Raw genomic sequence first — 27,321 nt, 5'->3', positions numbered from 1 at the left:
CAGATAAACGGACATTGACTGAAACTGTAAGAGGCAACACTTATAAATGTACTGAAAATCATCAGTCTATCAAATACAATAGCACTACCTAGATTTTGACACCTTATTTGTTATACCAGTCTTGGATTTCAGAAAAGAGCATTGTTCAAAACTTCTCAGGAAAGGGACATTTAGGGTTCCACTACAAAGCAAAGGAAACCTATTGTAATTGCTGAAATTCCTATTTCCTATATACTTCACTATTTTGTTAAAAATAACTTGGCCAAATGGTAACCTCTTGTCCGTTTTGGCCCACAGATAGTACAGGCTATACATAACCTGGGCAAAAGAAATGACATGAGTTGTTCGTTTGTGGGCACAATAATGAGGCCCCAAAGTCAAATCTTTAGCCCAGCCATCCCGGGTATATTGGTACAAACCTGGTCCATCATCATATCCCCTCTCCTCTGCTGCCATTTTAAAAAATATATTCAAAAGACAACTTCTCGTGAACCTTAAGTCCAAATGATGGAACTTCTCATCAACTGTAAGTCCAAATGATATCTTCTCAAGAACCGTAAGTCCTTGCAAAAAAAAAAAAAAAAAGAAGCAAATCAGCCAAACAAATTTAATAAATTATATTTAGAAATTTTGTCCATAAATGTCAATCTACTGTTAACTGAAGTCTGAAATTCATGACATTCATCCATTTCCTAATGAATTAGTCTTCCACTAAATTAGAAGTCTGGACCATAAATGATGACAAAAATAAAAGCCATTTCAATTACTGGCTTGCATTTTCAGTGTTCACAAAATTTTCCCCCTCAGTACAAATTGTCCTGGAACTGTGACACTTGGTATGTGGGGTCATCTCCTTACACTAGACATTTTTGCATAAAGCAGGAGCCCCTCCAGAGGGGTGTCATACCCCAGGTTAGGAACCACCGTAAGGTAATGTAATATAACATGGTCTTCACTCCATCTGAACCACAGCAGGATAACACGTTAATTGTTTCAATGCCATTACGGTGGCAAATTTTCCACTAGGACTAAGGTCCACTTAGGTTTTGAGCATTGCATTAGAACCTGGCTCACCGCTGCCCATGCAGCTATTTTTGTGCTTTTTTATTTCCTCTTGTCTAAATGTATTTTTGATTGAGACATTTTTGCAAGATGTAAAGGGGCACACATATCATATTCCACGTCTACTGTAACTACATAAAATATATTTATAGCTATATTAGTTTTATAATACAGCCTTTAAATAAGAACTAGACTGTGACTATAGCTTTATATATCTCCTGCTTTGAAAAATATTTAAATTAAGTTGAATAGAATATTTAGAAAAAGATTTTTATTACAGAAAGAAAATAAGTGGTTTATCTTAATAATCACAAGTCTTTAAAAACTCTACACTCCATTTTAGACAGGCTGAATATGTGAGGCCGTTCTGCATGTATTAGAGATTACTCTATTTTTAATCAGTGAATGAGGAAGAGGTATGGCGTATGCTATCCTTAGGAACCAGCTTACTGAAGCGAGCAAACATACAATGTACTGTAAGATGATGCTTACTGTCCATGCATTAAATCTATGAAAAAATGCACAATAAATTTTAAATCAAACCTGTTGTATTCATTGTAAATACGTCAAATCTGTCTGTGGATTCATCACAGGAGCGCTAGGCTAAGATCAAGTTGCACTTCCGTAATTACGGTCAGTTCTTGATACGTATCCAGCCTACAAAACATTTTTAACTGCTCCATAGCTCCCCATCCAGACTGACACCATGTTCATTCATTTTCCCATCTGACTTGCGGCCAGTCTGGCTGAGGCACAGTGGTTACCAACATGCATTGGTTAGTCGGAATGACAGAGTTCCTCAATGGAAGACATATTTGGCTAGTTCTACTGGCCCTTGAGTTTGATGAATGAAATATCTTAACTGTAGGTAGTTGAAGAAAGTCTTTGTTCGACAGTTGGTATTTCTGTTTCAGTTGATCAAAAGATATAAAAATCCCTCCTTCATAGTAATGCTCTGGAAGGATGATGCCCTGCAACTTGTCAATGTTTGATTTTACAGACTCTTCATTCCACTTGTACAGAATGTCTACCCCATTTTCTTTCCCTACCTTCACCTTCTCAATATTTAACCAGGGGTCATTCTCAAGCATCAGAGCCAAGAATGTAGAACGCTCCGCCCAGAAAGAGATCTGGGAATTGGGAAGTTCTAGGCCACCTTAGCCATAGTCCATGGTAAGGAGAAAAACATTAAAGGGACATGAATAATGAGTGACAGAAACAAAACCCAAAGTGAAACATTCAGTTTGATCGGATTGATCCTACCCAGGAGAGTGAGTAGTAAATGAATTCATTTATTCACATCACTTCCCACATTTTGCAATAGGCTGACCAAAATATATACACTGCTGCGAAAACATTATTTGCCTTCTCCACGATTTCCTCTATTTTTGTGTATTTGTCACATTGAATGGTTCAGATCTTTACACAAAATGTAATTACACAAAGGCAACCCGAGTAAACACAAAACACACAAAATTATAATTTAATTTTGTTTAATTTAAAACGTTAAATTTTTAAAAAAAGTAATTGCCCCCATAAACTGAACTAGTTGCACCACATTTAGCAGGTATAATTGCAACCAAACCCTTTCCATAATTTGATTTCACATTGCTGTGGAGGAATTTCAGCCCACTTTTTTTGCAGAACTGCTTTAATTCAAACAAATCGGTAGGTTTGAGCATGAAATGTTCATTTCAGGATCTGTTTCTCTATTGGGTTCAAGTCAGAATTTTGCCTGAGCCAGTCCAAAAATTGTGTTTCTTTTTAGCCATTCAGATGTGGACTTGCTTTAGTGTTTAGGCTATTCACACCTGGCCGCATGCCTCCCCACCACTAAGACAAAGACTCAGTCTTGCCGCATTACCCAATTATGCTTCAACTTCAGCTCAGACAGATGACCGGACATTCTCCTCAAGAATGTTCTGGTACAGAATTCATGGTTTCTTCAATAATGGCAAGTGGCAAGATGCTTTTCTGAGTCAGAAAAGCATCCCCACACCATTACACTTCCACTACGTTTGAGACTGTTGGTATTATGTTCTTACCGTGAAATGCTGCCTTATTTTCTTTACCTCAGACATAATGGGACCTTCGTTGTTCAAAGCGTTCCATTTTTTTACTCATCTGTCCATAGAACATGATCCCAAAAGGCCTAGGGATCATCCAGGTCCTTTTTTTGCAAATGTGGGTGGATGGATGTTTCTCTTGGTTAGCAGTGGTTTCTGCCTTGCTACTTTCCCATGAATCCCATTTTTCCGTAGTCTCTCTTTCTTACTTCAGTCAAGAACACAGACCTTAGCCGAGACCGGAGGGTCCTGTAGTTCTTTGGATGTTCTTCTTTTGTGACTTCCAAGATGAGTTGTTGCTGAGCCCTTGGAGAAATTTTGGCAGGCCAACCACTTCAGATTTACCACAGTTACAAGTGTTTTTCATTTAGAGATAACAGCATTAATGTAATAAAAATAGATAATAATTAATCCCAAGTAGAAATGGCTTTGTAACCCTTTCCAGACGGATATGTTTCAATAACTTTTTTTTCCCCCTCATCTCTTCTGGAATTTCCTTTGATTGGGGCATAGTGTGCTTGTAGAAACTTTGTGGTGACTACTTCACTCTGATAGTGAGGTTGAATATGAGTGAAGTTTAGATCAACAGGGCTGGCTCCAATCAAGGGCTTGACTGTGTTCAATCGAGCTTAATGTAGTTATCAATTAAGTTCATTTGTTGATTGTGTAAGGGGGCAAATAATTTTTCACATGGGCGATATGGGTGCTTTATAATTTTTTCATAAAAAAATTAATAATTTTTAAAATTTGTTTTGTGTTTACTCAGGTTTCCTTTGTCTAATATTAAATTTTGTCTAAAGACCTGAAACCATTCAGTATGAAAAATATGCAATAATAGAGGAAATCAGGAAGGGAGCAAATACTTTCATAGAACTGTATGTGTTCAAGTTATTATCCACCATTATGCGCAAATATTTAAAACCTTTTGGTGACCATTTGAAAAGAAACTCCTGTTTTACAGTATTATAGACAGTGATAGAATTTAACTCTTGTCAACGTTAAATTTTTATCCAGATATAGGACTATAACATTCTAATATATTCCGCAATTGAGAAAGTGAATGTTCTGCATTAGAAAGAAACAATATTCTGTCTTCAGCGAAAATGCTAAGCTTATGTTTGTGGGGGCCCACCTCAAAGCCTCATCTACATTTGTTGGAGAAGTTTTTGATTGCAAACACAGGAGCAAAGCAAGGAAAGAAATTGTGCATAGTACGCCTTTAAGGCAACAAAACAACCAGAAGCTCAAAAATTATGACAAGCAGTGGCAAATAAATGGGCAATGTGAGTTGTATAATTAGGATAAATTGGATTCTTGGAAGCTTGTAAGTTTAAAAGTCAAATTACCTACTGTTTTCTGTCTGACAATACACAGGGGCACTACAGTCCATCTTAACCATGTATCAGTGATCCTCATTAGAACCAGGAACTAATTTCTTCAAGCCTCCTCTGTGGATTGTACCAAAGGCAACTGATGCAGAGAACACTGACGGTCAGCAGCCACTCCAGTACCAGACTAACATGAGTAAATGGTGCTTGTTAATCTACACTGACTCCCCCGGTGTCTGAAGTGCTGGGACTCCCTTAACAGCAATTGAGACTGTGCGCACAGTGCGTTGAATCTACTGAGCTGAGGGTTCATATCGTGGGATACAAGCTACACAAACCTTGCTGAGTGGTGAATATACTGAACTCACATTGTGGTGAATATACAGGGCGACTATACATGTTCTCTTGAGTAGCGCTAGAGATGTACAGTGAGGTTATTGGCTTCCAGTAACCTTCAGTCTGGTGACCTCTTGTGGACATAATGTTTAAAGGGTTCCAAGAACACTGAGAGTCACCTGACCACACTACCACCAACTGCCGTTGAGAGAACGAGCAATTCTTCAACAAGCCATCGAACACAGTGCCTTTGTACGTAATTAAATGTCTTATTACCTTTAGTTGTAGCAGGCTGTAGCAACCCATGCGATTTATTCCTTGCTGCATACAGTTTTCAGTCCGAGTCATTTTCATTTCTTACACATGCAGTTTATAAAGCTCAACGCGTGAATGCATAATTAAATTATCTAGATTTTGACCACCAGTATTACATGACGAAATACTGGTTTTAATCCAGAGAAGTAATTTTTTATCTTGTGTTTTTCAACAGCCAGTTCTTGTGACCTAACCACAACCAAGAATTGTAGTGATCCCAGAAAAAACTGATTTCAATACCAAACCATGAACCAGAAGGAGCTGAATACTTTATAATAAAACTTGCTTTTTCAGTTTGACTGAGTAACAGCAGAGATTATTGGTTTAGCAGAGAACAGTTCATACAGGTAGTTTCGATGTCACCTGCCTCTGTGGAAAGGTGTGCTTAAAATCCCTTTACAATTTAAACTCAAAACGTAATCCTCAGCAGGTGAAAATAGATTTACAAACTTTAGCATAAAACAAACAGCGGGTCCAAATTGAACATCTTGACTTACCGAGGCGACACCCGCACGGCGAAATGCGGGGCTTCTGTGGACGCAATCTTCTCACTTCATCCTGTCTCAGAAATGACGGTGAGTCGCGGCTTAATGTAGGCTAAACTTAATTTAAAAAGTGTTCCAACGTGCCCCGCTCTCCCTTACCTACCAGGATAAGGTGAGCCCTGCGTTTATAGGCTATAGCTAAATTCGGTGTGTCTTGAGTTTACACAGCTATAGGACATAAACTGAGCCCTGCTGTATGAGGTGAGCCTCGCATTTAGACAGTTGGTAAAGCGGAGTTTCCGACAGTGCTGCTGCCCCTGTGAAAACGTTCTTGAGGGAGGAAAACTAGCCTACAATTTCGCGGATGGCAGTTGATGCCCCAAACATCAAGGAGTTTACCGTCAGGACGCTGGGTCCTGCTTTAAGGGAACTGTGGATAGCGATGTCGTCTTTTTGTCCGTTTCGCGTCGTCTTGGGAGATTTCATTCTGTTTTTTTTTCTTCCAGTAAATGACAAACCGCAGGAAACGTCGATTATTTCCACTTGTACTGATTCTTGAATACCCAAACACAACCTCTGGAACTTCGTCTTCTTCATCCAACAGTTTCTCTCACCGCATTACTGTTGACTGCTTCTTCTCTTGCTTGGCCTAGGGACTGTCCTGGTTTAATGGTGGCCATACAAAAGTGAACCGTCTCCTAGCGGATTTGTTCCACTCATTCAGACGCTCAACTCCCGAGTGTGATCAGCTCAAGGAAAGCGATTAATTTACTCCGCAGTGAACTTTGACAAAAATCAATAGGCTATGGGCTGCTCATAGATGGGACGCACTTGTTAATCAAAGCCAAACTGTTATTGTTTTACGAATATAATACCGATTAATTATTTCATCGTGATAATTTCCCGTTTTCACACAAAATAAACTATAACATTTAACTTACATAACAGGCATTTAGCAGACGCTGTCATCCAGACCGACTTACACAATTGTTATATAGCATTTACATTGTATCCATTTATACAGCTGGATATATACTGAAGCAATGCAGGTTAAATAGCCTACCGTGCTCAAGGGTACAACGGCAGTGGAGCCCAGATGTCGCAGTTGGCTGAAGATCCGCCCAAGTTTCCGGGCCTGCAGAAGAAAGAATCATCATTGCTAATCCAAGCTAAACGTGTAGTAAGCCCACTAGGGAAATGCGAGACTTAATTTCAGAATAGCCTATAACCACGATATCAGTTCCCCAAATAAATAAACACAAAAGTTTTTAGCAAAGAGACCCAAGTCGCAGTTTATCAGAGCTTCATCCCAATCAAGTGTGTTAGATGAATTGCTACAGTTAGCAAACAGCAAACACACAAAGAACAGTAAACCACGAGGACAGGCTTTGCATGCCTTGCACTAACAATACGTTTAATTTAATTAGTGAGCAAGCATCAACACCTCCAAGTTAAAAAGTGCTTATCGACCTATTTAGCCAAACAAATTTGTTTTAGCCAACTGAACCCCTTCCTCCCTGGGCACCACTATGGCTGATTATACATCACCCTGGGGGACTTACGGTCTCTGGCAGCACTGACCATGGGTTACATTACTAAAGCAAAAAAAAAAAAAAAATACAAAACCCTGCAGCTCCATTAAGTTTATTTTATGTGTATTGGCACTACACCTCTAAGCCCTCATTCAAAACAGTCTGATAATATTAATGGGGCGACATAGCTCAGGAGGTAAGACCGATTGTCTGGCAGTCGGAGGGTTGCCGGTTCAAACCCCGCCCTGGGCGTGTCAAAGTGTCCTTGAGCAAGACACCTAACCCCTAACTGCTCTGGCGAATGAGAGGCATCAATTATAAAGTGCTTTGGATAAAAGCACTATATAAAGTGCAGTCCATTTACCATAATATTAAAACGCTCAACACCATGTTCCAGCATCCCCACTCAGTCTTCAGTAATTGTCATTATCTCTGCAGCCTCTACTGAGCTCATAGACTAGACAAGCACCTTGATCCTTATTACCAGTTAGAATGGCAGACAAGTAATGAGCACACATAAAACCTTGTGTTGTCAATTGCTGAAACGAAAAATCACAGATTTTCATGGAATTGTTTCTGGGCTACAGATATGGATGGATTTTACAAATCCAGAAAAAAATACAATGAAAGTTGTACATAATGGTGTGGCTGTGCCTGGTGGGCTAAGAAACACAATGGAGCCACATCCACAGGCTGGACAAATCCTGGTTCAAAATGGATAACAATACAACCAAAAATTAGCATTCTGCATAGTTTTTTAAAGCTTAATCTAGGCAGGTTTCAAAAAAGGCTATTTGGACATTCCCAAAGGACACTTGGTAAATAAATTATATCATGTGTATTTAGAGGTATAAAATAATGTATATCATATACTATATGCTCATGGAAGAAGTGTGCTGAAATTAACTGTCTTTCCCCCTTCCTGTCACCTTCCCTTTCATCTCCCCCACCCCTCCATCTCTCTCTCCTAGCTCTACCCTTGCCACCTCTGACAGTACGAGGTCTGGAAGATTGTAGAAAATAAGTGCATGAGACATCTAGTTTACAAATCCATTGCCGTTTTTGTCAAATACCCCACCTCCATCAACATTTCAAACACATCCCACAATTTCTCATGCCACATTTATTATTCAAAATCAGGCCTACTCCTAATTTATGAGTGTACGGAATAATAAAAATATTCAGAGAATGTTTTTAGATGTTCACCAATATAAAATGGGAAAAATTCCTTCAGTAAACATGCCCTCAGCTGTGGAGTCTTTTCAAGGCATTGCAAAATAAGTTTGTGTTGTAAAACAACAACCTTTCTAAGCATAAAGTCTCAATAACTTTTTCAGCATATGGACTGAAAAAGTTATGGTTTATATGTGCAGGAGAAACAATGCGTGTCCTCTTATGCAAGCCTAACAACCTATACAATATTCTGTAAAAAAAGTAATTTCATTGGCTAAAATGCTTCTCAGTCGACACTATAATAGCTTGCCTTTGGCAGGCTGTGTACTTTGTAGAAATTATACTACCCATGTTGAGCTTGTGCATGGCAGGTCTCATTGGCTATACTGAGAGACTGTTTGGCCAGTACTGGGCACAAAAGGTTGTAGGTGTGCTCATCTTGTTCCCGAAAGTCTATACCAGGGGTTTCAAAATGAATCCCAAGGGGCCCGTAGTGTCTGTGGATTTTTGCGTTTTCCTTTCAATTGGCTGCCAGTTAAGGCCTTGATAACAAGGTGTGTGGATTCCTTAGCCAATCAATGACTTAAATTAAGCACTTGTGCTGAGAGCACCCCAAAAACCAGCAGACACTGCGGTCCTCCAGGACTGGAGTTTGACACCTGTGGTCTATACAAACCAGAGGCAACAATATTCCTGTACTCAATACTTTCAGTGAGTATTCAATGTCGAAACGGACAACAATGATAATTCCTCCAGAGAATTTTCTTAGAGTTAGCATGTTTTTGTGACTAAAAAATGATGGACTTTTTTTTCTGGATCCTTGCCATGATATGTATTCCAACTTAACGCCGATTTCTGTAGTCTGTGGATTTCCAAATGCTGGTTACACAATAGCCTCACACATTACAAAATAAGGAAACATTGTCACTAAAACACTGGCAATAGTTTATAAAGATAGAACTGGAAAAAAACAGAATGAATGCAAAATAGGGGCCAGTGAGACTTAAAGGTTTAACTACCTTTTGTAATACCTTTCTTCTAACAGTCTTCTAATAAAGAGAAGAAAGACTGTGTGTCAAGTACATGCCGTGTTATTTCCTTATATGCTGATAATATGGTTTGAATCACCCAATTATTGCTGCCACAATCTTTCTGTCACCTACTGAATAGATTGTGTTATATGATGTCAGTATTCGGAAACCAGAGCCTTTGGAAGGAAATCTAATGACTAATTAATCCAGACCTTCTAGACTGGAGGTAGATTGAAAACACATGAATTTAACAAAAAATGGATACGTGTGACTGGTTGTTTTGCAGTGCTGCTGCTGCTTGACACCAAGACCGAAAATCACTGTGTCACCCACATGTAACATGTTTCACTTTGTTACACCAAATTTCAGAAGTGAACATGTCAACTGTTGCATCACTTGTTTACTGCAAATTTACATCAAGCACCAATGGCGCATTGCATCACTGCCAATCGGTGCGAACGCTGATGGGCCACAACAGGCTTTCCAAACAAATGCTCTCTTCTGTCGATTCACTGCTCAAGGGTAAAAAATGTATTCATTTCTTTATTTAAAAAAAAGGAGTTCCTTTGCCATCAAAGTAAGTTTTTACCTGTGTACCTGTGTTCTTTATGTAAAGCATTTGTGGCCATCACACCCCATGATAAACTGGAGGTGCTGGAAATTTGCCAAGCACCCCACCCTTTCTCTGCTGTTCTGATTGGCCAGAGGCATGATCCCAGCAGAGCTGAATTATCAGTGATGGGGTTTCTCTATATCTCTCTATTCCAGTCTCTGCTTCACTTCACACAGTCCAAACAGGGGTTCATGCAGGACTTAACTGGAGACAGCAGGGATCACGGCAGCACTGAGATAATTAAGGACAAATTGCACCACCAGCCCTGGTAAGATTATTCTAAACTTCCTTTGTGTAAGGGAATGTCTCCCTTTTGCATATTTTTGTTTATATTCGTCAATGCAGAAATATGGACTATTAACTCAAACCCATTCAATGTATTGTTCTATACAAAGCAATCAATTTTCCCTGTGATTGTTAATACATTGGTTGTATTTTTGTGTACATCAACTGCATTTGTGCAGAATAAGCAAACGGCCACATTATAACCATACTGGCAATGCTGTACTTATGAAGGCATATCTCCTTGTAAAGCATATATTGCTTCACACTGTTTGAAGTTTAAGTGAAATTAGGTCTGGCGGACAGGTCACCATGGGGGTTTTCACATAAACAATATGAAACATGCACGGTAGTAGAGAGACATGCTGTATAATTAATGCTATCTAATCATTTGTGAGCTTCCATTCTTGTAAAAATTTATCTAAAAGCTGATCTTATACAATCGGCTTGTTTTAACTATTTAATGTGAGTTTTCCATGGACAGACAGATTTGCAGGTTAACTCCATTTAACATAGTATCATCATGAAAATAATGTTTTGAAGGCTTTGCTAACATTAATTCAGCAGATGTTCTTATAGCCAGATAGAAGTGCAATCATCTGGTCCATACCAGCAATAGAGTCAGACCTGCCTAACAGCATACCCAGACCTGCAGGTAAAGGTGCAATATCACTGAAGTGCAATTGCACAATGCTAACCAAGAACCTGAATACAAATTCTGATAGAGATTTAATCCATAACAATCTCTCAGAGAAGAAATATAAGACCATAGTGATATAATCCAAAAAACTAAATCAAAATACCGTAATCTGATTTAAATACAGGGTGGGGATGTTAGGGGGTAGGGTTACCAAGATTCAGACTGAAGAAGTGGGTCTTCATTCTGTTTTAGAAGATGGCCAAAGATTCTGATATCCTGACCACTTTGGGCAGTTTGTTCCACCACTGGGGGGGCAAGTACAGACAGGCATTGTGACAGGGTGAAGTGACCATGCAGGGAAGGGAGTGCCAATCATCTCAAAGCTATGGTACTCAGAGCTCAGGCCAGTGTTTGGGATTGAAGATTTGTTGGAGGAGAGGTGAACCTGTTCCATTTGCTGCCCTGTAGTCTGGTACCAAGGTTTTAAACCTGATGTGAGAATTGACAGGCAGCCAGTGATGTAAGGGTGTGATGTAAGCACACATAGACGTGTTGTGAGGAGGTGTTCTATATTAATGAAGAATACAGCCCTGTTATTCTCATGTTATGACGATCTCTTTCCTTTCTCTCCGTTTGACCAGAAACCCCCAAACCTGCATCCCGTTGGAACCCACATCTTGCGCCTGTTAAACACCCATGGAGATCTTCTACTTCAACTCTTCCAGCGTCTACATCCATAAGCTGTCAAACAGCAGTGGTGGAGGTGGTGGCATTACCCCGTACGAGCAGTGTAAGGACATGCCCGCCGCCCTGATATTTTATCTCACCTTGCAGTCCATCAACCTGTTCCTGGGGATCCCTGCTAACCTGATGGTGCTGTGGCTCCTGCACAAGAACAAGAGGGACTCCTCCACCTCTGACATTTTCATCCTCCACCTGGCCATACTGGATACCGTCTTCTGTCTCCTCCCACCCCTGGAACTGGTCAACCAAGTTTTCCTCACCATCACCAGCGCCTGGCATGTGCTGCTCTTCTTCTATGGGGTGAAAGACTCTTCGCTGCTCTTCCTCTCCTGCATCTGCATGGATCGCTACATGGCCGTCCTGCACCCAATCACTTTCACCGAGCTGAAGGACCGAAACCACCGTGTGGTGTGCGCTAGTGCACTGTGGCTGTTCACCCTGACCTACGCGGCGGCAAAGGGTGTGAACAGCATCCCACACTTCGAGAAGCTCTTCATCGCCATGATCCTGGCAGCTTTTGCCTTCATGCTCTTCTGCAATGTGGCCATCCTGAACGCGCTCCGCAAGTCGGGCCCTGGCCGCGACGAGATGCATCCAGTCAAGAAGAGGGCCTACAAGATGGTGCTCATCATCCTGGCCATCATCGTCTGCAACTACTTCCCACCTGTAGTGGTCTTCCCATTTAAGGAGCATTTCTCCCAAGATGTGTTCCACTGTTACATCAAATTTGTAGCTTTTGGTTGCATGGACATCAGCAGCAGCATTCAACCCCTTCTCTACCTCTCCCGGGAGATTCCCAGTTTCCAATACTGTTGCCGTAAGGATCAAGACTCAGGAAAGTCCACAGGTCCATGCTGAACTTTGTGATGATCCAGTGTGCATATTTGCAGTCATATTTAGTTTTGTAGGATTTTTCATTTTCCAGTTATAGAATTGATGCAGTTATTTCTAAAAAAGCGCTACCTAATTTTACATAAATGACAGTGCATCATGTACTCAGTCTAAATAAAGGGACACTGACTCAAAGAGGCAACACAAATGTACTGAACTATATCCGACTTGATTTTGACATCGTTTTTTTTTATTTCTTTGAAGCATTTGTCTGAATATATTTTCAAAGTGACAATTGTGCATTATATGTAAATGTCCATACAAATAGTAGTTTTGTCTACTACAGCCATCCTATATACACTGCAATTTTTAGATATGAGCCCCTGTATATTAGAATATTACTGATATTATAATTTAATATTTTTCTGCCAAAATTTTATTTAAAATATCTTTAAAAGTACAACTACGTTGTGACTGCAGCTTCCTACATCTCCTGTTTTGACAACTCTTTTCAAATGAACTTAAACAGGATATTTAGCAAAGCATATTTAGAATCATAAATCAAAATCAAGAAAGAAGGTAGTCAACTATTAACTATTAATAATCAGAAGGCGTTCAGCAACTATATACTGCACCACAGGCAGTATGAATATGTGATAGGCTGTTGTGTATGTAGACTATTGCATTTTTAATAAGTGAATAGGTGTAAGGTACGGCATGCTGGCACACCCTTAGGAACCAGCTTACGAGTAAATCTGGGTCAATTCAACAGTTTTGGACCACATCGTCACAGATTTGAATGAGAATTGGCATGGCGATTTGGTCTAATGAGAAACCCCTGGAACCAAAATGACGCTTGTCTCATCATTAAGGGAGATATGGACTAACAAAGCTTGGGGTAATTAGCATGACTCTGTGACTTTGGCATGCCATATCTACATTATTACAGGTCATAGAGAAATGGTTCTTATATCTTTATAAAGGTCTTTTCATGCTCTGTATTTTCAAATATTCAATAAAGCTGATCTGTGAAAAAAAACTGTATTTCAAAGTGAATCAAATTTTCAGTAAAGTTGAGTTACAATGTCATCAAAACCTTCAGAAAATGTTGTCTTGGTTTTTTGAGTCATTGTCGAGACATAACTTATCTGTGTAAGTTGTGCAAGTGGCATTACATCACAAATTCATTACAATGTTGTTGAACAGTAGTAAATGAGCACTGCTAATAGACATAGTCAGGCAAAATTACAATGCACAACCTTCTTGATGGGCCCTTCCCTGATGTGTGCATACTTCAGGAATCACTTGACTTAGCAAGCATTAAAGGTTCATTATGGTTGCATATGATAATAATTGGTGGCTGGTCTGACAATACCCAGCACTGGAGAATTTACTTTGAACTTTCTGCATCCTCATGGGCTGACCATCTCCATCATACACATTCCCAAACCACCCAGATACACCTGTGATGGACCAACAAGATGTGCTTGTGGTGGTTAAACTGGCAGATGAACATGCTAAATGAACGAACGTACACAATATTGAGCCGAGACACAATCCTTGCATTAAAGGCTCTGAAGGAGCAAAAATTGAGAGTATAATTCTAGGGCATTTCTTATTTCTGCAAGTTATTTTATTTCATCTCCATTTTTTGAGAGGAGTTGTGGTAGGGCAGTTTGCTTGCCCTATCTGGATAATGAATCCTGCTCAATCAGAGTGTATGATCCATCTTCATTGAGTTTGCATTAGTTCAGTTTGTATTTTGGAGTGGCTGGATTTGGGCTTCATTTGGAGAGATTTTGTCTTGAGGCTGACACTCTGTTTCTTCTGCATCAAATTTTCCAAGTTAAAAGTTTTGATGACATCCTTGTGTTCTGGGTTTCTGTATTTCAGTCTTAGCTGCGTCGCAAATCCTAGGGAGTGCCTCCGGAAGTACCTTTTATGGATGTGAACAAGTTATGAATTCATTGATTGTCAGTCACAAACAAACATGTTCAATGTTACATTAAATATTTGAAAATACCCTTAAAAAAATCTTTTTTCAAACCGTTCAAAATGAAAGATCACCAATGTTACCTAGGCTAATGCTCTAAATGAGTAACAGCGGATGGGCGGGGCTTCTTGCCATTCAGGCTAAGGTTACTTACCATCAGTTGAAAAGATAGCCAGCTTGCAAAAGTGCACCACATGGAATGATTTTGAAAACACTCAATGAAAACACTGTTCAGTGCCAAATTTGCATACCACATGTTGACATCTATGTTAACCCACCCAAGAACCAAATATCCAAGGCCAAGGAATCACAGCAGACAAGCACAAACTTCATAGTAAAATCTTATCAGTGTGACAGCTGTCCAGCTGAAACCACAACAGATTTAATTGCTAAAATGGTAAAGAAAGACATGCTCCCCATAAAGAGTGAAGGGTTTTGGGACCTACTGGCATTTGTTGAACCAGGATTCTGTGCAATATTCTGTTGCGCAAAAAACCATCACAGCTCGAATTGAACGTAATGAAACAACTGCCTTTCTCCATACCATTCCGAGTCCGACACTGTTGTAATAACCACCTAAAGGAAATTTGTGTTTGGTCGATCATATCACTGTTGTCACTGTATTATTAGCATTGTATGTTATATCATTGGAAAGCCTGTTCATTTCTCTTTACAATGATGTCCCATTTGTAAGGATCATGAATTTGTGGGATGAGCAGCACAGCAGATTACGTGGGTGGGGTCCCAAGTGAAATGTGGCAAATTTCCCTGCCAATGTCAAACAGTGTATTCTCCTGTTGGTATTTACTCTATTCAATACCTACTCTCCTCAACCAGGATTCGAATGTGGGAGTAGAGAGAATGGAATGGCCTGCCAACAGCCCAGACCTCAACCCAATTGAACACTGAACACTGGGATCAGATCGGGCGTGCTGTACGTGCTAGAGTGACCAATGCAACCACGTTGGCTGACCTGCGACGTATCCTGGTTGAGGAATGGAATGCCATCCCACAGCAACATGTGACCAGGCTGGTGACCAGCCTAGTTACAGGTTGAATACGTTTATAGTTTAGCCTGCCTATCAAATATAACTCAGTAGTTGACTAGCTAACGATCGGTGATTATAAATAAATAAACAAACAAATAAATAAATACACTGTGAAACCATTTTCACAACCAAACTGAATTTTAATATTAGGTAACCCAGTTGAGGTAGTCTAATAGAAAGAGGCGTTCATTGCTAAGAGGTAGCCTATAGGGCATGGGATATTTGCTAGAATACGTAAGTAGGCTAACGTTTCCGTTGCAATCCAATAGTGTATTTTGAAACGCATGTTTTCATTACAATTGATGGACATAGTAAATTAACCTCAAGCAATTTCCCTCAGCACAGGGCCTTCAAACTGCCTAATGCTCAGCCGCTCGGACATTATCCTGCCTATACAACAGCTTACCAATAAAAAACACAAATGCAATCAAAACACGCATTTCAATATATATATTTAATTTATTCTGTTCATATTAGATGAAGAAATATCCTATATTTTTATGTGTTTCTTCTTTTTTTATGTAGGCTACTGTATGACAAATTCATAAATGGAGCCCAGTTCCGATACATAGTTGTACATACATAGCCTTTATGAGAAAATAAAAAAAGATTGAGTAGGCATGTCTCCAAGGAGTAATCGATCAATCCATTACTAGATGAAAGACTCTCTTTAACCGATAATTGGTTATCAGCAGTAAGAGTAGCCTGCAGTGCTCCACCCAAGCCAACCAGTTAAAATTAACAGCCAGTCTGTAAAAGTGGTAGAGATTTTTTTTAATAACACACTTTGCTTCACAGCCAACACAGAATACATTTTTTAAAAGGCTAAGCAACTTTTGTATTTGTTGAGAAAGTTTAACACTTTTGCTGTAAGTATGGATTTTAGAGCTGGTATACAAAAGCCTCATTGAAAGTGTTCTGACCTTTGACATTTCAGCGTGGTGCGGCACCCTTGGGGCCAAGAACAGGAGCAAACTGGCAAGGATCGTAAGCATGGCCAGTAAAATTCTAAGGAACCCACAGAGACAGCTGTCCAAGCTCAATGTGCTCCAGAACAGGAACAAGTCCCAGCAAATTTAGGCTGATTTACACCCCCTTTCTAATGAGTTCGACATGCTCCCCTCTGGGAGCCACAAGAGAGTACCCAGAGCCTCAAGAAGTCTTTTACTCCACATGTCATTGCTCTGATGAATGCTTAATGTTTTTACTGATTAATCTCTACTGTACCACTCTAGTGTACTGGTCAGGTATCTGTGGGTCTGTTGTGTCATGTTGTCTATGTACAGTATTGTTTTTGGTCTGTATTGTGAGACTACTTGTTTTTACTGCAACTGTGGTGAAGCCAAAAGCAAATTTCCACAGGAGTGTACAATAAAGAATGTAGTTATAGTATCTTACTTAAGCCCTTTGTATTTTAGAAACCACAGGACACTGTCAGACGAGTAATTTCAAGCTTGTTAAGTACCACAGAGTCTATTTTCCTTTGTGTCTAAATGTACATGCTGGCAAAAGTCAATGGTAAAAAAGACATGCTATACATTTAAATTTAAGGTCAGGGAAACATGCCTCCCAAGTTCATCATGTGATTTCTGTTGCTTTGACACAGTGATGTTTTGACAATACCTTCAGTTGCGATGTCTCAGATCACTAAAATGTTTAAATACACAGCAACTTACTGTGTCCATTAACTGACTTAAAGAAATTAAAATAAGAAGACAAGGACCACAACCCAGAGAGCTACAAACAAAACAAACATGTTTTGAACAGACTTGCCACTCTTGAGAACCTTGTGGTTTGAAAAGGTTAGTTCTTTTATTTAAGAAAAGACAGGGGCTCATGACCTTTTTGTTTATGGGGAGATCATTATAATGTCTATAATGAGACAAAATCAGATTTGGTTACAGCCTGAGCAGTGTTTAACTGATAGGATGGAGTGTAGCACAGTGGGTAAGTGGGTAAGGAACTGGGCTTGTAACCGAAAGGTCGCAGGTTCGATTCCCGGGTAGGACACTGCCGTTGTACCCTTGAGCAAGGTACTTAACCGAAATTGCTTCAGTATATATCCAGCTGTATAAATGGATACAATGTAAAATTGCTATATAAAAGTTGTGTAAGTCGCTCTGGATAAGAGCGTCTGCTAAATGCCTGTAATGTAATGTAATGATGCACTGATAATGTCACATGACTGGACAGTGCTTTCTGGTGAATATTTTCACTTTATTCTTTTTTTAATAGTGTGATCCATCTGTGTGTACTAGAGAACCATTAGACCCGGGACAGGCGGTATCCTCTTGACAGAACCCACTGTATTCCTGGCTACTTGAGTGTGCATTTTCCCAATTAATTAAAATGAACTGGGATACAATTTGATTTATGGAGTGGATAAAATAAGCAAGACATCCTATTGGCAGTGCCTCAGTTCCATTCTTGTTTGTGACGTTCTGTGATTACAGCGCTACATTATTTTTTCTGGGGTTTTAATAGTGATTTAATTGCATGTACTTCTTACCATCTTGGTAAATTACAATTTATTTTCGTAACCCATTAAGATGTGTCTTTAGCTTCCAAATTTTTTACATGAACGTGATAAATCACTCCCACTTATTGACCACAGAAAGACATTGTAAATGATCCATTGTAGTTTGTTACCAGCTTTGGAGAATAATTTTGCTTAATTGTTTTTCTTTAAATCTTATCTGTGTTTATAAAAGAACTATTTGTCTCAGATTAGGGATAATAATAATCTCCTAGACAGAATCCCTTCTATATCCTCCTATGACGTAAATGTTCTCCAAATGTACAGAGTAAATGATATTGGCACCACCTAGCGCCCAGAGAAAGACGCTGTAATGACCCCATGCAGTTAAAGTACCACTCCAAGGGGCTTTGGAAGAGGTGCATTACAGAATGAGGTAGTAAAATAGCGTTTGAGAAATATTTGCAGCTGGGGAATGTCGTAAAGCGGATCAACTAAGTAGTTTTAGGAAAACCTTCGGCTGTGCGCCAGTCATACATAACGTTTTGTTCGAAACGTTTCGATGGAGAGGGTTAGTCTCAATATTATTGACAAATTCGTGAATCACAAATAAGAAACAAGTCACAAATGTGTTTTACTATCTACAAATATTTCAACTGTTTTCTAAATTGTCGTTCAAATGACAGTCAGCTGATTGCGTGTAAATCGGTAGCTAATTGTATTCGAATCGGATGAACGGCGATAGAAAAGCCTCAAAATAAAAATAAACTCACAAATTTGTCACTGAATGCGCGCGTCTCTTGATCCGCAAATTCAGACTCAACACTTCACAAGCCATTTGTACACTTGAGAATGTCTTATCGCAGAAAATACATGCGGTTAACACGTTTGGTTTTCACATGCAAAGTATGAGATATTTGTGCAAAAGGGAAAATATGTATTCACAAATGTATAGCCTATGCATTCGTATATATCAGTTTACATTCATTATATAACAATTCATGGGTGCTTTCTTTTCAGGTGATTAGAAAGGTTCCTTGCATTGCCATCCAATGTATAGTACGAACCATATCTCTGCAAATGACTGCGCTTTGACCACTTTCAGACTCGGCAAACATACTGCGCCCACGGTGTAGTGAATATACTGGGTGAACATACATACTTTAACAGAGCTTCAGATGTACAGTGAGGTTATTCACTTCCAGTAAACTTCAGCCTGGTGCCCTCTTATGGTCATTATGTTTAAAGTGTTCCAAGTACACTAACCTGACCACACCACACTGCCTTTTAGAGAACGAACCCTTCCACAAGTCGAATATTTCTATATTTTAAAAGAGGGTAACTGGCTTATCGAAACGAATAGGCCAGTTATGTCTATTGAAATACTGAAATCTACGCAACCATCTCCTCCCAGCACCCCCACACCCCAGAAATCGGATCCCCATATTATTATTTCGCTGTTTCCAGAGCACGTTTCATTTGTGCAGGTTGGACTTAACGTGCACCCGTTTATGTTATCTGTGGTCTGTGTAATTATCCCATGCGACTCAAAAATAGCATGCTTTGTAAAACGTGCCTCCCAATTAGATTAAATTCTGAAATGCCATGATTAATACAAGAAGGACAGTAGGCTACGCACACATCTTAGTCTGAACCACCAGAAGCGGCACAAATGCAGGTTTAGTTAGTTGAACTATCCATGAAAAATGAACTATAGACTATAGGACGCATATCGTGGTATGAGCTCAATAGAATAGCACTGTGGTTGCAAAAAACATTTCCAATTTAAGCTCAAAACGTAATACGCAGCAGGTGCAAATAGACTTACAAAACCACACTTTTAACATAAAACCCACGGCGTGTCTAAATATAACATCTTAACTCACCCTGACCGAGGGAAGGCGCACTTTTGTGGAAGGAATCTTCTCACCTCATCATCCCACTCATCTTTGAATTTCAGCCTCAGAAATAAAGGTGAGCCGCGGCTTAATGAAGTTACCAGGATAAGGTGAGCCATGCGCTTATAGGCTATAGGTGGATATGGTGAGTCTTACCTTTACACTGCTGTGCAAAGTGAACCGTGCTGTCTCAGGTAAGCCTCGCGTGTATGCAACTGGATACGCTGAGTTTCCGTCTGCACCTGCTGGCCCAATGAAAACGCTCTACAGGGTGGAAACATGGAATTTCGTAGATGGCGGTTGAAACCTCCTGAGAACTGTGGATAGTGATGACCAGTCTTTTTATCTGTTTCCCGTCGTCTTGGGAGATTTCATTCTCAGTTTTCGGCGAAAAACCGATAAACCGCAGGATTATACAATTCTACAATTATTTCCACTTGTACTGATTGTAGAACATCTGACAACCTCTGGAACTCTGTCTTCTTCACTTCAAACAGTTTCTTTCACCACGTTACTGTTGACTGCGTCTTCTCTTGCTTGGCACAGGGACTATCTTGGTTTAGTTGGTGACCACACCAAAGTGAACTCTATCTCCTTGCGGATTCGATCAACTCATTCAGACTCAATTCCCGAGTGCGATCAGCTCAATGCCAGCGACTGATTTACTCCGCAGTCGATTTGAATTTAGCCAAAAATCAATAGGTTATGGGCTAGGTCGGACGCATCTAACAAAGCCAGGTTTGTCATTGTTTTACCGCTGTCATTACCGACTAATTAATCCGTCATGTTATTTTCCTGTTTCCACACAAAAATAGATATGCAAAAAAAACCCGGATCCGCCCAAGTTGCCAGGCCTGCGGGAGAAATAATTCCTTCTGCTGCTGCCAGGAAACCACTATAGAAACAAGACCAGGATAAAACCTAGTTTATGGCTGGACCTAACACACATGATCCGGCTGACCAATGGTGTAACTTCATCACTCACTCAGTCAGTCACAGACATTCACGTTTTTAGGGCTGGCTCTGCTGTTGCGGTCCAGCCAACAAATGGGAGTAGACTGACTTAGCCTATAGCCTACCTGCTAGCATCATTGCTAATTCAAGCTAAACGTGCTGTGAACCCATTAGGGAAATGTGAGACATTTCAGAATACAACCACAATATCAGTTCTCCAAATAATAAACACATCACAAAAGTTTTAGCAGCAAACAGACTGAAGTCCTATGTTCTCTGAGCTCCATCTCAATCACGTGTGTAAGATAAAAGGCTACAGTGAGCAAACAGCTAATGCTAGCAGTTTCGAACACACAAAGAACAGTATTTCACTAAAAGTTGTGGTAGAGGTGTTTGCAGAACCAAGCACCAGGCTCATTATCTTTCATACAGGGCATTCCCAGCCAACTGAAACCCTTCCTCCCTAATTAAGACTTGTCCCCCCCCAAAAGAGGTAAAAACAACAGGTCGGGGGGGTGGGGGCAGGTGTCACTAGACACCAACCCTAGTGACACCACTGATGGGAAATATATTGTAATATTTATGATTACAGGTAATAAGGATATATAAATGTTTCGACCCCCCGACCTGTTGTTTTTACCTCTTTTGGGGGGGTCCAAGTCTTAATTAGGGGGGTCAGACCTCCCCAATCCCCCCTGTAATTCGAACCCTGATTATACATCACTATGGGGGACTTGTGGCTACTGGCAGTACTGACCGTGGGGAACATTACCACAGTGAGAAACAGTGTTAGATACACAACCCCACAGCCCTATTAAGTCTGTTGGCACCACACCTCTTCTAAGCCCTCATTCAAAACAGGCTGATAGTATTCAAACGCTTAACACCATGTCCCAGCATTCCCACTCAGGCTTCAGTAATTATGGTCATCTGTGCAATTGACTAGACCACTGCCCTGATCCTTATGACCAGTTAGAATAACAGATCAATAAGGAGCACACGTAAAACATTAATGCTCTAAGCCAGAGAGAAACAGAACTGACAGCAACAATGGAAACTAAAAGAAGCCCTGCGTGCCAGTACTTTGCACGAGCTGAACGGAATTGTCTCTAAAATTGTTGCAAAGAAAAATCACAGATTTTCATGGAACCGTTTCTAGGCTATATATATGGATGGACATGTGCATTCTTGGTTTTAAAAAAAAGTTTTAAAAAACCATTGAATTACAGGCATTTAGCAGACACTCTTATCCAGAGCGACTTACACAACATTTACATAGCATTTACATTGTATCCATTTATACAGCTGGATATACTGAAGCAATTCCGGTTAAGTACCTTGCTCAAGGGTACAACGGCAGTGTCCTTACCCAGGAATTGAACCTACGACCTTTCGATTACAAGCCCAGTTCCTTACCCACTGTGCTACACTCCATCCTAAACCAAGAATGTACATGCAAGTTACTCTGGGTAAGAGCACCTGCTAAATGCCTAATATAAGATAGCAAGGAGAGAAGGAGAAACAGGAAGGTGCAGTCACTGAATTGCAGGTGATGCATTTCTTGCTGAAAATGCATCAATATATAAAAATAAGGGACATGGACCATACAAGAAATCCAGAAAGCCAGGAATCCTCTTAGAAGTCATTCATATAGGTCCTGATGTTTAGAGATATTTTTATCTTTTATTAATGTTTTGAAACTGATGTTAATCATATGAACACTGAATCCATTATAAACTGGCTTTTGCAACAAAGTAACCTATTAAGATGTGTATTTAGCTTTCTTCTTTCTCCTTTGTTATAATGGTCATCCAATAAATAGAAGTACATGTCTTGTAATTTCCTTATAAGATGATGTGACTGTTTTCATCACCCAGTTGTTGCTGGCATAATCCTTCTTTAACTCGGTGAAAAGATACACTGAGAAGATTGTATTCTGTGATGTCAGTGTTCAAAGCCCTTGGATCGAAACCTATTGGTGAATTTAACCTTCTGGACTAGAAGTAAATTTAAAACACATGAATTTGACAAAAAATGGATACGTGTGACTGGTTGTTTTGCAGTGCTGCTGCTGCTTGACACCAAGACCGAAAATCACTGTGTCACCCCCATGTAACATGTTTCACTTTGTTACACCAAATTTCAGAAGTGAACATGTCAACTGTTGCATCAGTTGTTTACAGCAAATTTACATCAAGCACCAATGGCGCATTGCATCACTGCCAATCGGTGCGAACGCTGATGGGCCACAGCAGGCTTTCCAAACGAATACCCTATTCAGTCAAATCACTGCTCAAGGGTCAAGTATGTTTGTTTTTTAAATATGATTTTCTTTTACCATCCAAATAAGTATTTAGTTGTGTGCCTGTGTTCTTTTATGCAAAGTGTTTGTGGTCTGTGGCCATCACACCCCATGATAAACTGGAGGTGCTGGAAATTTGCCAAGCACCCCACCCTTTCTCTGCTGTTCTGATTGGCCAGAGACATGATCCCAGCAGAGCTGAATTATCAGTGATGGGGTTTCTCTATATCTCTCTATTCCAGTCTCTGCTTCACTTCACACAGTCCAAACAGGGGTTCATGCAGGACTTAACTGGAGACAGCAGGGATCACAGCAGCACTGAGATAATTAAGGACAAATTGCACCACCAGCACTGGTAAGATTATTCTAAACTTCCTTTGTGTGGGGGAATGTAGCCTCCCTTTTGCATATTTTTGTTTGTTTTTGTCAATGCAAAAATATAGATTATTCACTCAAACACTTTCAATGCATTGTTCTAGACAAAGCAAACAACTTTCATTTTCCCTGTGATTGTTAATACATTGAATGCATTTTTGTGTATATCAAGTGCATTTGTGTAGAATAAGTCACTGCCACATTGTAACCATACTTGCAATTCTTTATCTATGAACGCATATCTCCTTGTAAACAGTACTATAACGTACTGCTTACTGCTTTTCTCCTTGTAAACAGTACTAGAACATACTGCTTTTCACTGTTTGCAATTTGAGTGAAATAAGGTCAGGAGGGTAAGTCACCAGGTAGAGGTTTCAACACAAACGCTGTGAAACACAAACAGTGCTGTAGAGAGACATGCTATATAATTAATAATAATCTAATCACTGGTGCACTTCAATTCTCCTAAAAATGTATCTAAAAGCTAATCTCATATAATCAGTTTGTTTAATGTCAGTTTTCCATGGACAGACATTTTGCAGGTTAAAATAGCATAATGATAAAAATAATGTTTTGAAGGGTTTGTTTAAATTAATTTGGTAGATGCTGTTCTAGCCAGAGCAGCTTACAATGTAGGAGAAGCAGAAGTGCATTTGTTTGATTCATACCAGCAATAGTGCCTGACCTGCCTAACAGCATTCCCACAGCAGCAGTATATCTCCAGTATCACTGAAGCATTAGTGCACGTTCACAATGCTAACCAAGAATCTGAATACAAATTCTGATATAGATTAAATCCACAATCCCTCAGAGGATTATTTTAAAAAAACATAATCATTAACATTATTAACAAAGCTGACTTCAACCCAAGACGATTCTCAGTTACTGAGCAAGTACTTAACATGCTACGATATAAATTTAATGATAAATAAATGCTAGAGGTGTAATGCTTATAAACTCTAAAAGACTTCAATCCAAGTTAAATATAAGGTGGGAATGCTAGGGGGTAGGGTTACCAAGATTCATAATGAAAAAGTTTTCAGAAAATGGCCAAAGATTCTGCAGTCCTGACCACTTTGGGCAGTTTGTTCCACCACTGGGGTGTCAGTACAGACAGGCATTGTGACAGAGTGAAGTGACCGTGCAGGGAGGGGAGTGCCAATCATCTCAAAGCTTTGGAACTGAGAGCTCTGGTCAGGGTGTAGGCATTGAAGATTGGTTGGAGGAAAGGTGAAGCTGGTCCATTCACTGCCCTGTAGGCTCAAGGTTTTAAACCTGATGTGAGCATTGACAGGCAGCCAGTAATGTAAGGGTGTGATGGGAGCACACTTGGTAAGATGTTGTGAGGAGGTGTTCTGTATTAATGCACAATGCAGCCCTGTTATTCTCATGTTACTGTGAATGCTTTCCTTTCTCTCTGAGCAGAAACCCCCCAAACTGCATCCTGCTGGTGCCCCATCTCCTGCCTGTCAAACACCCATGGAGAACTTCAACACCTCAATCCTCTACATCCATAAGCCATCGAACAGCAGCAGTGGGAGGGGTGACCTTACCTTGTACGAGCAGTGTAAGGACATGCCCGCCGCCGTGATCTTTTATCTCACTTTGCAGTTCATCAACCTGTTCCTGGGAATGCCCGCTAACCTAATGGTGCTGTGGCTCCTGCACAAGAACAAGGGGGACTCCTCCAGCTCTGACATCTTCATCCTCCACCTGGCCATACTTGATACCCTCTTCTGCCTCCTACCACCCCTGGAGCTGGCCAACAAACTCTTCCTCACCATCAGCAGCACCTGGTACATACTGCTGTTCTTCTACGGGGTGAAAGACTCTTCGCCGCTCTTCCTCTCCTGCATCTGCTTGGACCGCTACATGGCCGTCCTGCACCCAATCACCTTCACCGAGCTGAAGGACCGAAACCACCGCTCGGTCTGCGCTGCTGTGGTGTGGCTGATCACCCTGGTCTATGCCGCGGCCAAATGCGTGGGCAACATCCCCAACTTTGAGAAGGCCTTCACCGTCATGATCCTGGCAGCTTTTACCATCATGCTCTTCTGTAATGTGGCCATCCTGAACGCGCTCCGCAAGTCAGGCCCTGGCCGTGATGAGATGCACCCCGTCAAGAAGAGGGCCTTCAAAATGGTGCTCATCATCCAGGCCATTGTAGTCTTCAACTACTTCCCACCTGTAGCGCTCTTCCCCTTTCAGGACTACTTTTCCCAAGATGTGTTCCAATGCTGCGTCAGATTTGCAGCTTATGGCTTCATGGACATCAGCAGCAGCATTCAGCCCGTTCTCTACCTCTCCCGGGAGAAGATTCCCAGCATCCTTTATTGCTGCTGTAAGGATCGAGACCCAGGAAACTCCACTGATACATGCTGAACTTTTTGTCCAATCTATATTTGTGCGCATATTTGCAGTTATATTTAGTTTTGTAGGATTTTTTTCATTTTCAAATCATGGAATTGAGGCAGTTATTTGTAATGAAGCGCTATCTAATTTTTGAAAATGACTGTGCATCATGTATTCAGTCTAAATAAAGTGACCTTAACTGGACCTGAAAAAGGCAACATAAATATACTGAAACATATACATCTGTCAAATACACCAGCATTAACTTGATTGACATTGTTTTTTTTTATTTCTTTGATGAAACATGTATCTAAATATATGTGACAATTGAGTTATATGTAAATGTACATATATATAATAGTTTGTCTACTGTAGCCATCATTTATGCACTGACATTTATAGACATAATTACTGATACTATTGTTTTAGATTTTTCTGCCCAATTATATTTAAAATATCATTAAAAGAACAACTACTTTGTAACTTCAGCTTCATATATCTCCTGTTTTGAGTAACTTAAAGGGTATAAAAGTATATTTAGAAAAGCATATTTAGAATCATGAAACATAATCAAGATCAATAAGGTAGTTTTACTGTTAATAATCACAAGGCTTTGCGCAACTCTACACTGCATGGATGAATATGTAATAGACTGTTGTATTTAGATTACGGCATTTTTAATCAGTGAATGGGAATGAGGTACAGCATGCTGACACACCCTTAGGAACAATATTATGGGTAAATATGGGCCAATTCAACATACTTTTGTACCACATTGTCACAGATTGTAATGAGATTTGGCTTGGCAATTTGGTCTTATAAGAAACATCTGGAACCGAAATTACACTTGTCTCTGGTCGTTATTAAGGGAGATATGGACTAACAAAGCTTGGGTTAATTAGTGTGTCTCCATTACTTTTTTCCAGTTCTTTTCTGACTTTATCTTTTAGCATATATACTATCTTCACCCAAAGATATATGAGTGACTATAATCTTGGAAGCTGATCTGTGAAAAAAACTTGCTTTTCAAAATGGATCATATTTTTTTTTACCAAGGTTAGGTTACAATGCCATCAACACTTTCAAGGAATGTGGTCTTGGATTTTTGAGTCATTGCCAAGATATTACTTATCTGTGGCATCACATCGCAAATTCCTTAAATTACGTTGAAGAGTATTTAATTATCAGTGCTAACAGACAGTCAGGCACTTGCAAAATTACAATGCACAACCTACTTTATAAGCTCTTCCCTGATGTGTGCATACTTCAAGCAGGTTGTGGTGTGGTTGCATATGATCATAATTGGTGGTTGGGTTGTGTTCTGCTTCCTCATGGACCATCTCCATCGTATATGTTCCCAAACCACCTTGATACACTTGTGATGGACCACCAAGACGTGCTTATAGTGGCTGAACCAGTTACCACAAATGGAGGCTCTGAAAGAACATAAATTGAGAGTATAATTCTAGAGAATTTCTTATTTC

The 27,321-nt window shown here is 40.0% G+C and overlaps 2 protein-coding genes and 1 long non-coding RNA gene across 6 annotated transcripts; 2 read left to right on the top strand and 1 right to left on the bottom strand.

Moving 5' to 3' along the window:
- Window positions 1-202: 202 nt before the first annotated feature.
- Window positions 203-21,152, bottom strand: LOC135240191 (uncharacterized). Of its 3 annotated transcripts, XR_010325612.1 has the most exons (4): window positions 20,011-21,152; window positions 19,843-19,917; window positions 6,656-6,727; window positions 203-563 (listed from the first exon to the last, which is right to left on the bottom strand). It is a non-coding gene; the product is annotated as an uncharacterized LOC135240191 (long non-coding RNA). The 3 variants fall into 3 exon arrangements; XR_010325611.1 differs by lacking the exon at window positions 19,843-19,917 and having other exon boundaries at window positions 20,011-20,923; XR_010325613.1 differs by lacking the exons at window positions 6,656-6,727; window positions 19,843-19,917; window positions 20,011-21,152 and adding an exon at window positions 5,605-6,617.
- LOC135240184 (proteinase-activated receptor 3-like) lies at window positions 5,468-13,607 on the top strand. Its single transcript, XM_064309547.1, has 3 exons — window positions 5,468-5,682; window positions 10,097-10,209; window positions 11,505-13,607. Exon 3 carries the CDS (start codon window positions 11,560-11,562, stop codon window positions 12,463-12,465), a length of 906 nt encoding a protein of 301 aa, XP_064165617.1. The 5' UTR covers window positions 5,468-5,682; window positions 10,097-10,209; window positions 11,505-11,559; the 3' UTR covers window positions 12,466-13,607.
- LOC135240185 (uracil nucleotide/cysteinyl leukotriene receptor-like) lies at window positions 19,692-26,618 on the top strand. 2 transcript variants are annotated; one of them, XM_064309549.1, is made up of 3 exons: window positions 19,692-19,930; window positions 23,353-23,465; window positions 24,911-26,618. In XM_064309549.1, exon 3 carries the CDS (start codon window positions 24,965-24,967, stop codon window positions 25,865-25,867), a length of 903 nt encoding a protein of 300 aa, XP_064165619.1. In that variant the 5' UTR covers window positions 19,692-19,930; window positions 23,353-23,465; window positions 24,911-24,964; the 3' UTR covers window positions 25,868-26,618. The 2 variants fall into 2 exon arrangements, with proteins under 2 accessions (XP_064165619.1, XP_064165618.1); XM_064309548.1 differs by lacking the exon at window positions 19,692-19,930 and adding an exon at window positions 19,964-20,048.
- The last annotated feature ends 703 nt before the right edge of the window (window positions 26,619-27,321 follow it).

This window comes from Anguilla rostrata, chromosome 14 (genome assembly GCF_018555375.3).
Source record: "Anguilla rostrata isolate EN2019 chromosome 14, ASM1855537v3, whole genome shotgun sequence".
Lineage (NCBI taxonomy): Eukaryota > Metazoa > Chordata > Actinopteri > Anguilliformes > Anguillidae > Anguilla > Anguilla rostrata.
Note: the sequence above shows the minus strand (reverse complement) of the source record. Positions and strands in the feature narration are given on the sequence as shown.

Excerpts from the sequence above, each read along its gene's own strand:
- LOC135240184 (XM_064309547.1), top strand. The coding sequence starts at position 11,560 with ATGGAGATCTTCTACTTCAACTCTTCCAGCGTCTACATCCATAAGCTG.
- LOC135240185 (XM_064309549.1), top strand. The coding sequence starts at position 24,965 with ATGGAGAACTTCAACACCTCAATCCTCTACATCCATAAGCCATCGAAC.